General features: G+C 37.7%; 1 protein-coding gene across 1 annotated transcript in view; it reads left to right on the top strand.

Moving 5' to 3' along the window:
• Nucleotides 1-12,868, top strand: part of LOC117339703 (MICAL-like protein 1) — a 31,628-nt gene extending 18,760 nt beyond the window's left edge. Inside the window, exons 7-12 of the mRNA XM_033901421.1 lie at nt 351-465; nt 3,767-3,860; nt 5,437-5,510; nt 9,037-9,151; nt 10,771-10,817; nt 11,376-12,868. Coding sequence (XP_033757312.1) covers nt 351-465; nt 3,767-3,860; nt 5,437-5,510; nt 9,037-9,151; nt 10,771-10,817; nt 11,376-11,407 — 477 coding nt within the window. The 3' untranslated portion in view covers nt 11,408-12,868. The remainder of the gene's footprint in view (nt 1-350; nt 466-3,766; nt 3,861-5,436; nt 5,511-9,036; nt 9,152-10,770; nt 10,818-11,375) is intronic.
• Nucleotides 12,869-14,069: the final 1,201 nt, after the last annotated feature.

Genomic DNA, 14,069 nt, shown 5'->3' with positions numbered 1-14,069 from the left:
TTTTGTAGGAAATATCGGTATTAGTCATGAAGTTCATGATATCAATAATAACTTTGTCACAAAATATTCCACTGCATAAAATAATAAAATAAACAGAATTCATTATCTTCAAATTATTTATGTTAGAATATTGATGAATATTTACCAGACAGAATATGGAAATTCTCAGTCTGTTTCACTTCTCAAAACTTTTTTCTGTTTAACTAACAATAAATGAGTTGATTTCACACTGGATATCAGTAATCTTTGAAAACAGTCATGAACACCGGATATCAGTAATCTTTGAAAACAGTCATGAACACCTTACAGGCCCCATGGATACATCTCTGTTATTGTATATCTTATTCTAGGGAGATTTCCAGAAGATGTCACCACTTGAAATCCAAACTCAACTTGCCCATATTGACTCCAAGCTTACAGACCTAGAAGTTCGAGGACGCCATCTGGAGGACTCGATTAGAAAAGGTGAACGTCTATTTACAATTTTAATAGGTTACCGGACATGAAACCTCAAGTGACTTGTTGTACAGTAAGTGTCTTTTCTCTCTTCTGTGGTCTGTCCTCCAAATATAAACAAGTTACTTTTTCGACTTCTCAGAAACCCCTGATCTAATTTTGCAGAGGCCATCTAAAGTCGTAGATGCACTAACTTTGTTAATCACATGGCTCCCGTCCCCTCAGGCAGGATTTCTGTGGTCAAAGAAGGTCGAATTCACTTAATTTTTATTCAAATCGCCCTGCGTCCGTGGTCCGTCGTCCGTCCGTCTGTCCGTCCGTCCCTCTGTCCCTCCGTCCGTCCGTCCCTCCGTCCCTCCGTCCCTCCGTCCCTCCGTCCGTCCCTCCGTCCGTCCCTCCGTCCGTCCCTCCCTCCGTCCGTCCCTCCGTCCGTAAACAATTCTTGTTATCGCTAATCCTCAGAAAGTACTGAAGGGATGTTTCTCAAATTTTGTTTGTAGGTTCCCCTTGGTGCCTAGTTATGCATATTGCATTTTGAGACCAATCGGAAAACAACATGGCCGACAGGCAGCCATCTTGGATTTTGACAAATGAAGTTTGTTATCGCTATTTCTCAGAAAGTACTGAATGAAGGGATCATTCTCAAATTTCATATGTAGGTTTCCCTTGGTCCTTAGTTATGCACATTGCTTTTTGAGACCAATCGGGAAACAACATGGCCGACAGGCAGCCATCTTGGATTTTGATAATTGAAGTTTGTTATCGTTATTTCTTAGAAAGTACTGAAGGGATCATTCTCAAATTTCATATGTATGTTCCCCTTGGTGCCTAGTTATGCATATTGCATTTGGAGACCAATCAAAAAACAACATGGCCGACAGGCAGCCATCTTGGATTTTGACAATTGAAGTTTGTTATACCTATTCCTTAGAAAGTACCGAAGGGATCTTTCTCAAATTTCATATGTGGGTTTCCCATGGTCCCTAGCTATGCATATTGCATTTTGGGACCAGTCGGAAAACAACATGGCCGACAGGCAGCCATCTTGGATTTTGACAATTGAAGTTTGTTATCGTTATTTCTTAGAAAGTACTAAAGGGATCTTTCTCAAATTTCATATATAGGTTCCTCTTGTTTGAAAAGTACTTGAGGGATGTTTCTCAATTTGCACAGATTAGTAAGAGGAAGGGAAAAATAGAGAAAAGATCAATCTGACATGGAACCTATAAAGATCATTCAATGGTGGGCGCCAAGATCCCTCTGGGATCTCTTGTTAATAATCCTTTTCAAAGGCCTTGATAGACTAAATGGTCTTAATATGCCTTATGGAAATTGATACTTTTGAATAATGTTTTTAAGCATTTTCAATTGGGAATGATTCAAACTTTATCGGAGTCATAAGAATGAGATGTCAGTCCTACAGGTATGAGTACAACAGGAGCTGAGAGGTAGTTTATGGTCAAACTGACTTAGATCTTACCTGTTTTAGGTTTACCTGTATAACCTGTTTTACCTGTCTTACCTGTTTTACCTGTTTTACCTGTTCTTACTGTCTTACCTGTTGCTGTTTTACCTGTCTTACCTGTTTTACCTGTTCTTACTGTCTTACCTGTTGCTGTTTTACCGGTCTTACCTGGTTTACCTGTTCTTACTGTCTTTCCTGTAACTGTTTTACCTGTTTTACCTGTTCTTACTGTCTTACCTGTTGCTGTTTTACCGGTCTTACCTGGTTTACCTGTTCTTACTGTCTTTCCTGTAACTGTTTTACCTGTTTTACCTGTTTACCTGTTTACCTGTTTTACCTGTTCTTACGGTCTTACCTTTACCTGTTTTACCTGTTTTATCTGTTTTACCTGTTTTTACTGTCTTACCTGTTGCTGTTTTACCTGTATTACCTGTTTTACCTGTCTTACCTGGTTTACCTGTTCTTACTGTCTTACCTGTAACTGTTTTATCTGTTTTACCTGTTTTTACAGTCTTACCTGTAACTGTTTTACCTGTTTTACCTGTTTTTACTGTCTTACCTGTAACTGTTTTACCTGTCTTACCTGTTTTACCTGTTCTTACTGTCTTACCTGTAACTGTTTTACCTGTTTTACCTGTTTTACCTGTTTTTACAGTCTTACCTGTAACTGTTTTACCTGTTTTTACTGTCTTACCTGTAACTGTTTTACCTGTTTTACCTGTTTTACATGGTTGCCTGTTTTACCTGTTTTTACCTATTTCAGCTGTTTTACCTATTTCTGCTGGTTTGCTTGTTTTTTCCTGATTTACTTATTATCCCCTCGCGACGAAAGTCGGGGAGGGGATGTAGTGTTCCGTTCGTGCGTACGTAATATGTTCACTTTTTGTCAGCGCTCTTGGTCAAGTATGGGATTACCTCGAACGAGTTCGTGTTTCAGGGTGCCAAGGTCAAGGTCAAGGTCACCGTTGCTATTTATAGAAAATCTTTGTCAGCGCTCTTGCGACTTCATTTTTGAACGGATCCTGACCAAACTTCATATATGGGTCCAGCATGGGAATACCTCGAACGAGTTCGTGTTTCAGGGTGCCAAGGTCAAGGTCAAGGTCACCGTTACTATTTATAGAAAATCTTTGTCAGCGCTCTTGCGACTTCATTTTTGAACGGATCCTGACCAAACTTCATATATGGGTTCAGCATGGGAATACCTCGAACGAGTTCGTGTTTCAGGGTGCTAAGGTCAAGGTTAAGGTCACCGTTACTATTTATAGAAAATCTTTGTCAGCACTCTAGCGACTTCATTTCTGAACGGATCCTGACCAAACTTCATATATGGGTCCAGCATGGGAATACCTCGAACGAGTACGTGTTTTAGGGCGCCAAGGTCAAGGCCAATGTCACTGTTACTATTTATAGAAAATCTTTGTCAGCGCTGTAATGCGACTTCATTTTTGAACGGATCCTGACCAAACTTCATATATGGGTCAAGCATGGCAATACCTCAAACAAGTTCGTGTTTCAGGGCGCCAAGGTTAAGGTCAAGGTGACGGTTACTATTTATAGAAAATCTTTGTCAGCGTTGTTGCGACTTCATTTCTGAACGGATCCTGACCAAACTTCATATATTGGTCCAGCATGGCAATACCTCGTTAGCCCATGCCTGATAATAAGCCCATCCATGTCTATTGCAGTTCAGTGCAAATGACAACTGATGTTATTTCAATGTCCTGCAATAACCCCACCCTCCATTTTGCGTCAGAGTTCATGTAACAGTGTTAGCACGCGAGGGGATTTGTATTGTTTGCGATGCCTTGTTTTGCTTGTTTTTACCCATTTTACCTGTTTCAGCTGTTGAGGAGGATGAGACAATGATGATGGAGTGGTTTCAGATGGTCAACGAAAAAAATGAACTTGTGCGGAGGGAGGCCGACTTGATATATGCGTGAGGGTTTGATTATGTTTTTTTCTGCCACATTGTCTTTAACTTTTATTAAATTTAACTTTTATTAAATTTAATTAAATGTGTTCATGACATTCAGGCTTTTAATCTAAATTCAGACCACATAAAATGTCTGCTTATTAATGATAGCCAAAGTGTTGTAATAACTTCTGATGTGTTAGTCCTAAACTCTCCACTAGTGAGAAGGGTCCTATTGTTGTGTTAGTCCTAAACTCTCCACTAGTGAGAAGGGTCCTATTGTTGTGTTAGTCCTAAACTCTCCACTAGTAAGAAGGGTCCTATTGTTCAGTGTTAGTCCTAAACTCTGCACTAGTAAGAAGGGTCCTATTGTTGTGTTAGTCCTAAACTCTCCACTAGTGAGAAGGGTCCTATTGTTGTGTTAGTCCTAAACTCTCCACTAGTGAGAAGGGTCCTATTGTTCAGTGTTAGTCCTAAACTCTCCACTAGTGAAAAGGGTCCTATTGTTCAGTGTTAGTCCTAAACTCTCCACCAGTGAGAAGGGTCCTATTGTTGTGTTAGTCCTAAACTCTCCACTAGTGAGAAGGGTCCTATTGTTGTGTTAGTCCTAAACTCTCCACTAGTGAGAAGGGTCCTATTGTTGTGTTAGTCCTAAACTCTCCACTAGTAAGAAGGGCCCTATTGTTTAGTGTTAGTCCTAAACTCTCCACTAGTGAGAAGGGTCCTATTGTTGTGTTAGTCCTAAACTCTCCACTAGTGAGAAGGGTCCTATTGTTGTGTTAGTCCTAAACTCTCCACTAGTGAGAAGGGCCCTATTGTTCAGTGTTAGTCCTAAACTCTCCAGGGGCCGTGGTAGCCGCGTGGTCAAGGTGTCCCGACACTTGATCACTAGCCCTTCACCTCTGGGTTGCGTGTTTGAAACCTACGTGGGGTAGTTGCCAGGTATTGACCGTAGCCCGTCAGTTTTTCTCCCGGTACTCCGGTTTTCCTCCACCTCCAAACCTGGCACGTCCTTAAATGACCCTGGCTGTTAATAGCACGTTAAACAAAATAAACCAAACCAAACTAAACTCTCCACCAGCGAGAAGGGCCATATTGCTCAGTGTTAGTCTGCATTCTCATCCATGTCACTTCCAAAACGGCAATCTTGGCAACCATTTTGAAAATATCACTGTCACTGTTTCTGGTAAATTTGAACTTGTATCCATGAAGGACATTGTTGTCCTTGTTTAATTGTGAGACAACTTGTATCCATGAAGGACATTGTTGTCCATGTTTAATTGTGAGACAACATGTATCCACGAAGGACATTGTTGTCCATGTTTAATTGTGACACAGACGAGACACACACTAGGATTCCATTGTCAAATCTCAATGTTGATTACATTATTAATAGTAATACAACTGTTGATCCTTCACTAAGATCTGATCTTGATTACTATCCAATTTGTCTGTGCTTGCTTAGCACAAAACTTTAATTATATAATAGTACAAGAGTTTGCATTAGGTTTACTGATAATGCTGAGGAATTTCATCATATTTATCGTTGAACATTAATACTTGTCATATCATAAAACAGCTTTAAAACTGTCATTTTTAGATCAAGGACGCAGGAACTTGAGGATGAACAGCAAGACATTGACAGACAGATCAGAGAGTTGCTTGAAAAACCAGGTAATCTCACAAAATATTACATTTATCAAAAACCAGGTAATCACACAAAATATTACATTTATCAAAAACCAGGTAATCACACAAAATATTACATTTATCAAAACCAGGTAATCTCACAAAATATTACATTTATCAAAAACCAGGTAATTACACAAAATATTACCTTTATCAAAACCAGGTAATCTCACAAAATATTACATTTATCAAAAACCAGGTAATCACACAAAATATTACATTTATAAAAAACCAGGTAATCACACAAAATATTACCTTTATCAAAACCAGGTAGTCTCACAACATATTAAATTTATCAAAAACCAGGTAATCTCACAAAATATTACATTTATCAAAAACCAGGTAATCACACAAAATATTACATTTATCAAAAACCAGGTAATCACACAAAATATTACATTTATCAAAAACCAGGTAATCTCACAAAATATTACATTTATCAAAAACCAGGTAATCACACAAAATATTACATTTATCAAAAACCAGGTAATCACACAAAATATTACATTTATCAAAACCAGGTAATCTCACAAAATATTACATTTATCAAAACCAGGTAGTCTCACAAAATATTACGCTTATCAAAACCAGGTAATCTCACAAAATATTACGCTTATCAAAACCAGGTATTCTCACAAAATATTACCTTTATCAAAACCAGGTAATCTCACAAAATATTACACTTATCAAAAACCAGGTAATCTCACAAAATATTACACTTATCAAAAACCAGGTAATCTCACAAAATATTACCTTTATCAAAAACCAGGTAATCTCACAAAATATTACCTTAATCAAAACCAGGTAATCTAAAAAAAATATTGCATTTATCAAAACCAGGTAATCACACAAAATATTGCATTTATCAAAACCAGGTAATCTCACAAAATATTACATTTATCAAAAACCATGTAATCACAAAATATTACATTTATGAGAAACCAGGTAATCTCACAAAATATTACACTTATCAAAAACCAGGTAATCTCACAAAATATAACCTTTATGAAAACCAGGTAATCTCACAAAATATTACCTTTATCAAAACCAGTTAACCTCACAAAATATTACATTTATCAAAAACCAGGTAATCACACAAAATATTACATTTATCAAAAACCAGGTAATCTCACAAAATATTACGCTAATCAAAACCAGGTAATCTCACAAAATATTACATTTATCAAAACCAGGTAATCTCAAAAAATATTACATTTATCAAAAACCAGGTAATCTCACAAAATATTACATTTATCAAAAACCAGGAAATCACACAAAATATTACATTTATCAAAACCAGGTAATCTCACAAAATATTACATTTATCAAAAACCAGGTAATCTCACAAAATATTACCTTTATCAAAACCAGGTAATCTCACAAAATATTACCTTTATCAAAAACCAGGTAATCACATAAAATATTGCATTTATCAAAACCAGGTAATCTCACAAAATATTACATTTATCAAAACCAGGTAATCTCACAAAATATTACATTTATCAAAAACCAGGTAATCTCACAAAATATTACATTTATCAAAACCAGGTAGTCTCGCAAAATATTACGCTTATCAAAACCAGGTAATCTCACAAAATATTACCTTTATCAAAACCAGGTAATCTCAAAAAATATTACCTTTATCAAAAACCAGGTAATCACACAAAATATTGCATTTATCAAAACCAGGTAATCTCACAAAATATTACATTTATCAAAAACCAGGTAATCTCACAAAATATTACATTTATCAAAACCAGGTAGTCTCGCAAAATATTACGCTTATCAAAACCAGGTTATCTCACAAAATATTACCTTTATCAAAAACCAGGTAATCACACAAAATATTGCATTTATCAAAACCAGGTAATCACACAAAATATTATGCTTATCAAAACCAGGTAATCACAAAATATTACACTTATCAAAACCAGGTAATCTCACAAAATATTACACTTATCAAAAACCAGGTAATCTCACAAAATATTACCTTTATCAAAACCAGGTAATCTCACAAAATATTACATTTATCAAAAACCAGGTATTCTTACAAAATGTTTATGTCTATAAAATATATATAGCAGGCAGCAAAGTTGCATTATTAGCTCACCTGACCGAATGTCATAGCACGTCATCCATCCTTCTTTTGTCAACATTTTCTTCAAATTGCTACTAGTCAAAAAGTTTTTACTGGATTTTGACCAAATTTGGTCAGAAACATCCTTGACAGAAGTGTAACAGATTTTGCATAAAAGGTGACTGACTCCCATGGGGACAGAGGAGCGGGGTCAAATAGGGGAAATAGAGGTAATTCCTTTAAATCACTACTAGTCAAAACGTTATGAATAGATTTGAACCAAATTTAGTCTAAAAGATGCTTGGGGAAAGGGGAACAGATTTTGCATTAAGGAAGATTCTGACCACCAAGGGGACAGAGGGGCGGGGTCCAATACGGGAAATAGAGGTAATTCCTTTAAATCGCTACTAGTCATAAAGTTATGAATGGATTTGAGCTCAATTTGGTCAGAAATGTCCTTGGGAGAAAGGGAACAGTTTTTGCATAAACAGTGGTGCTGGCCCATAGGGGCCAGAGGGGCGGGGCCCAATAGGAGAAAAAGAGATAATGCCTTTAAATCGCTACTAGTCATAAAGTTATGGATGGATTTGAACCAAATTTAGTCTGAAAGATCCTTGGAAGAAGGGGAACAGATTTTGGATTAATGACGATTCTCACCGCCAAGGGGCCAGAGGAGTAGGGTCAATTAGGGGAAATAGAGGTAATTTCTTTTAAAAGCTACTAGTTATAAAGTTATGGATAGATTTGAACCCAATATGGTCAGAAACATCCTTGGGGAAAGGGGAAAAGACTTTGCATAAATGGTGCAAGAGAGGCGGATCCCGATTTTGAAAATAGAGGTAATGCCTTTAAATCGCTACTTGTCAAAATGTCCTGCGTGAATTTGAACCAAATTTGGTCAGAAAGATCCTTGGGGGAAGGGGAAAAGATTTTGCATGAATGATTGTTGTGACCATCCGTCCCATAACCATGTATAGCATCGCTGGACGTTAAGGTATAAACACAATTCTGATGTAAAAGTAGGCAGAAGGGTCTTTCCCCACCCTAAGGGACTTAGTTAAAACACAATCATGTTGTAAAAACAATCCCTGAGGTCTTTTCACACCCTTAGAGAGTCTGGACTTCATTATTTCTTTAAAGCTGTTGTCGATCCCCACACTATAACCATATATTTATAGCATTGTTCAAGATTGACAAATTAAGCTACATATTACCGAATTGAACATGAACATTATTTTGATGTTTGGTCAAATCCAACGAGGTGAGCGATACAGGTCCTAGGGGCCTCTTGTATAGATCTGAGAAATATTTATAAAATATCAGTCAGCAGAGTTGATCTAGATACTGACCTAGATTCAGTGAATATCTCCTTCCTAGGTTAGTATAATCACATTTTCACCTAAAGTCCACAAACTCAAATTAAAATATTGACAGATGGAGAGAAGACAGAAGAAGAGAGACAGGAAGAAGAATTATTGTTACAGAAGCTGATAGATGTTGTAAATCAACGCAGTATCATCGTGGACAGTCAGGACGATGACAGGATCAGGTGGGTGTCTGGTACGATAGGGGTTAGCAGTGTATGACAGAAATTAGTCCTGGGTACTTAATGAGCTCATTAGATCATGTTGTACCACACAGGATATTCTCCTATCATTTTATCATTGATCATCAGAGGGTGCCACTGTCACCCGTACATACACAATCCTTGTTACAGCTACTTCGAATTCATGATCAGAATGTTTAAAGATATTTTATTAAGATTAATATATTGGATACCCATAGTTTCAAGATGTGCAATTTCAGAAGTGATTGGGAAAAAAAATGTTGAGCAGACTTCTTTTCTTGGATTTAAAAATACAGGTCCTCTTTATCAGAGATACAGGTGCCCTTTGTCAGAGATACAGGTGCCCTTTGTCGGAGATACAGGTGCCCTTTGTCAGAGATACAGGTCCTCTTTATCAGAGATACAGGTGCCCTTTGTCAGAGATACAGGTGCCCTTTGTCAGAGATACAGGTGCCCTTTGTCAGAGATACAGGTGCCCTTTATCAGAGATACAGGTGCCCTTTGTCAGAGATACAGGTGCCCTTTGTCAGAGATACAGGTGCCCTTTGTCGGAGATACAGGTGCCCTTTGTCGGAGATACAGGTGCCCTTTGTCGGAGATACAGGTACCCTTTGTCAGAGATACAGGTGCCCTTTGTCAGAGATACAGGTGCCCTTTGTCGGAGATACAGGTGCCCTTTGTCGGAGATACAGGTGCCCTTTGTCGGAGATACAGGTGCCCTTTGTCGGAGATACAGGTGCCCTTTGTCGGAGATACAGGTGCACTTTGTCGGAGATACAGGTGCCCTTTGTCGGAGATACAGGTGCCCTTTGTCGGAGATACAGGTGCCCTTTGTCGGAGATACAGGTGCCCTTTGTCGGAGATACAGGTGCCCTTTGTCAGAGATACAGGTGCCCTTTGTCAGAGATACAGGTGCGCTTTGTCAGAGATACAGGTGCCCTTTGTCAGAGATACAGGTGCCCTTTGTCAGAGATACAGGTTCCCTTTGTCAGAGATACAGGCCCCCTTTATCAGAGATACAGGTGCCCTTTGTCAGAGATACATGTGCCCTTTATCAGAGATACAGGCCCCCTTTATCAGAGATACAGGTGCTCTTTTGTCAACAATACAGGTGCCCTTTAATTCTCTGTCCATCCACCAATTTACTTCCTGACTTAAGTATTTATGTATTTATTGACTGATTTACATGAAATGTAATCATCATGTTCAATTCAGGCAACTACATACATGCACTAAGGTCACATATGAAGGTCAGAGGTCAAGTCAAATTTGTATCTTTTCACTTATGAATAATTGTTTAGTCGGAATTAAACGAGTGATCAACTGACCAAAGGGTCAAAGGTGAATGTCATTTTGGTCCATTGGGATCTTGAAATATCCAGGTGAACGATACAGGTCCTCTGGGCCTTTTGTTATTGATAACACTTCATAGATCTTTTATGGACATTTTCCTTGACTGGATGTTTGAATTTGAAGATCTCTTTGGGTTGTAAGCTCACTTGTTAAAATTTGCCGTGAGCTAACGCTGGGTTTTCCACCTCAAATTCAAGTTTTCTCAGTATAGTTTATTCCTCAAATTTTTTTTTTTTTTTTTTTCATAGATATCTGGAAGAAGACCATGATATTGCAGTTGTGCTTGAATCTAAAGGTGAGAATTGTTTAACAAAATTTAACATATAATTTATCATATCATAAAAGTGGTTAACAATTCTATACACAAAGTCTACTAGATACAATAAACACACCTTTTGAAACTAAAAAACTTTTTTTTTATTGGTTTGTGGTTATCAATTAATATATATGTAGTATGGTAATTATTGTACACTATTTTTACTTAGAAGCAGGACATATGTGTTGAAATGTACTAAGTGTCAAAACTATCGAGGGTTAAAAGGGACATAAGTAAAACATAATATTTTCATTCTTATTTTTTACTTTTTTTTTTTTACTTTTTATACTTTTCCAATTGCAACAGCAATAGGAATGTAAAATAGAGAAACAAAAAATGTTCTAACGCTGAATAAAAGAAATTAGATATCAACACTTATCACCATGTAAAAATAAAAATTGAAAAAATAAAAAGATAAAGGAACAATAATCAAAATAATAAGTTAAATGGTTAAACAAACAAGAAAAGTTAAACACAGAATTATGTCCCTTTTAACCCTCCATTAGTGCTAAATGTTGATTTTGTTTTGCTTTGTAGGTTATGCAAAGAAAAAAGACTTAAAGTGTTGACGGAATGTGTAGATCAGAACCAGGATCTCTGTGTAGATCAGAACCAGGATATCTGTGTAGATCAGAACCAGGATCTCTGTGTATATCAGAACCAGGATCTCTGTGTAGATCAGAACCAGGGTCTCTGTGTAGATCAGAACCAGGATGTCTGTGTAGATCAGAACCAGGATCTCTGTGTAGATCAGACCCAGGATATCTGTGTAGATCAGAACCAGGATCTCTGTGTAGATCAGAACCAGGATATCTGTGTAGATAAGAACCAGGATATCTGTGTAGATCAGAACCAGGATGTCTGTGTAGATCAGAACCAGGATATCTGTGTAGATCAGAACCAGGATGTCTGTGTAGATCAGAACCAGGATGTCTGTGTAGATCAGAACCAGGATATCTGTGTAGATCAGAACCAGGATCAATCATCTTCTATAGACTACTAGAAACATTCCATTTCACTTCACTTTTTTACTGTATTTTGTTATAAATAGGTAAAGGGACCAAATACCCTCCTTTCTAGTAAGTAAGTTACGCAAGTGTGTGCTAGAATCAAAACTACTTTTCCTGAGTGGAAAATGTAATATGGTGCTTTATCTGCGAATACTCCCGCTGGTAGGGATATGTACAGTTGATTATTTCTGTTATTGGTTCAATTGTTATGTCAGATTATTGTCTGCTAGGACATTATTTGTAACTACCACAAACTGTTTGATGGTATCACAGATGTAAAGGGTTGATAATGTACTGTGATTAGTTCCCGATGGCCATATACTGTTATACTTGCCAGATTTTATTGTTATCAGTGACAATGATGCCTAATTTTGTGTCATATTTGTACCCCGCCACATGAAGCTACTATTGCCATATCTAACTATATATCTCTCCACAAAATGAAGAAATAGGTCTATTTTTTGTCTGTCTGTACATTCCGTAAATATAACATCTAATCAAACTACCTGGTGTCTATAATTCTGTAGTAGATACCTCAACAATGTGAAGTGAGGGGTATTATGTTTTGTCTGTCAAAATGTCTGTAATTATAATATCATATCCCCGCACCACATTAGGAATGGGTGATATGTCTGTCCGTCCATCGTTCTGTCCGCCTGTCTGTCCGTATGTTATTATGAGATATTCCCCCATTACGTAAAGAGGTAGTATGTCCGTCTGTCTGACCATAAATCTGTTATTATAAGATATTCCCCCATTACGTGAAGTGAGGGTTATTTTGTTTTGTCTGTCTGCCACATGTTGTCCTTACATATCACTATTATTCAGTGACAAACTACAAAACTTCCCAACTCAAATCTGCGACAAATGAAGGGCATGAATACTTTGTGGCTACGGGGTAAAAATTATCATTCCATAGAACAAGATTGTAGAGAGCTGTTATGATTTATAAGTTTTACTTACCATATATATATATAGATCTGATGTTTGGCCTATGTAATAAACAGGTTCATTGTTTAACTTTGTTCTGGATTTATTCTTTTATCTAACTTGTTATCAACTCCTTTGTCAATGTCAACTCCTGTCCTGACACAATGGACTGTCCCGAATTAATGACCTAGGTTACAACTCTGGTCCCGACACAATGGACTGTCCCGAATTAATGACCTAGGTTACAACTCTGGTCCTGACACAATGGACTGTCCCGAATTAATGACCTAGGTTACAACTCTGGTCCCGACACAATGGACTGTCCCGAATTAATGACCAAGGTTACATCTCTGGTCTCGACACAATGGACTGTCCCGAATTAATGACCGAGGTTATAACTCTGGTCCTGACACAATGGACTGTCCCGAATTAATGACCGAGGTTACAACTCTGGTCCTGACACAATGGACTGTCCCGAATTAATGACCTAGGTTACAACTCTGGTCCTGACACAATGGACTGTCCCGAAGTAATGACCATAAAGGTTACAACTCTGGTCCTGACACAATGGACTGTCCCGAATTAATGACCTAGGTTACAACTCTGGTTCCGACACAATGGACTGTCCCGAATTAATGACCTAGGTTACAACTCTGGTCCTGACACAATGGACTGTCCCGAATTAATGACCTAGGTTACAACTCTGGTCCTGACACAATGGACTGTCCCGAATTAATGACCGAGGTTACAACTCTGGTCCTGACACAATGGACTGTCCCGAATTAATGACCGAGGTTACAACTCTGGTCCTGACACAATGGACTGTCCCGAATTAATGACCGAGGTTACAACTCTGGTCCTGACACAATGGACTGTCCTGAAATAAAGACGCCATCTTTAGAGGATCAATGTGATTTCTAGTCGCCCTGCCTTCATGGAGGACATCTCATCGTGCCAGAATTCCTCGTTTACTTGCTGCTATTAATGGTGATCCTTTTGGTTAGGGAAACCCACAGGACATAAGATCATCTTGGCATATACAGTAAAACTCACATACAACAAACTCGCTTAGGGCGAATTTTCACGTATAACGAAATAGAAATTATTCCCCGACTGTAGCACTTTATAATATTAGTAATGTAACCACTTGTACAGCGAAATTTATATAACAAATTTTTATTCATAACAAACTAATTCTTGGGTCCCTTCATCTCTCCGTCTTAGTAAATAAGCACTCGCATAACGAATCGCCAATCACAGATAGAATTACCTGTTGCCTATACCAAGAATT

The sequence above is a fragment of the Pecten maximus genome, chromosome 1, assembly GCF_902652985.1.
Source record: "Pecten maximus chromosome 1, xPecMax1.1, whole genome shotgun sequence".
Classification (NCBI taxonomy): Eukaryota; Metazoa; Mollusca; class Bivalvia; order Pectinida; family Pectinidae; genus Pecten; species Pecten maximus.
The sequence above is the reverse complement of the archived record's forward strand: the minus strand, read 5'-3'. Positions and strand labels throughout refer to the sequence as shown.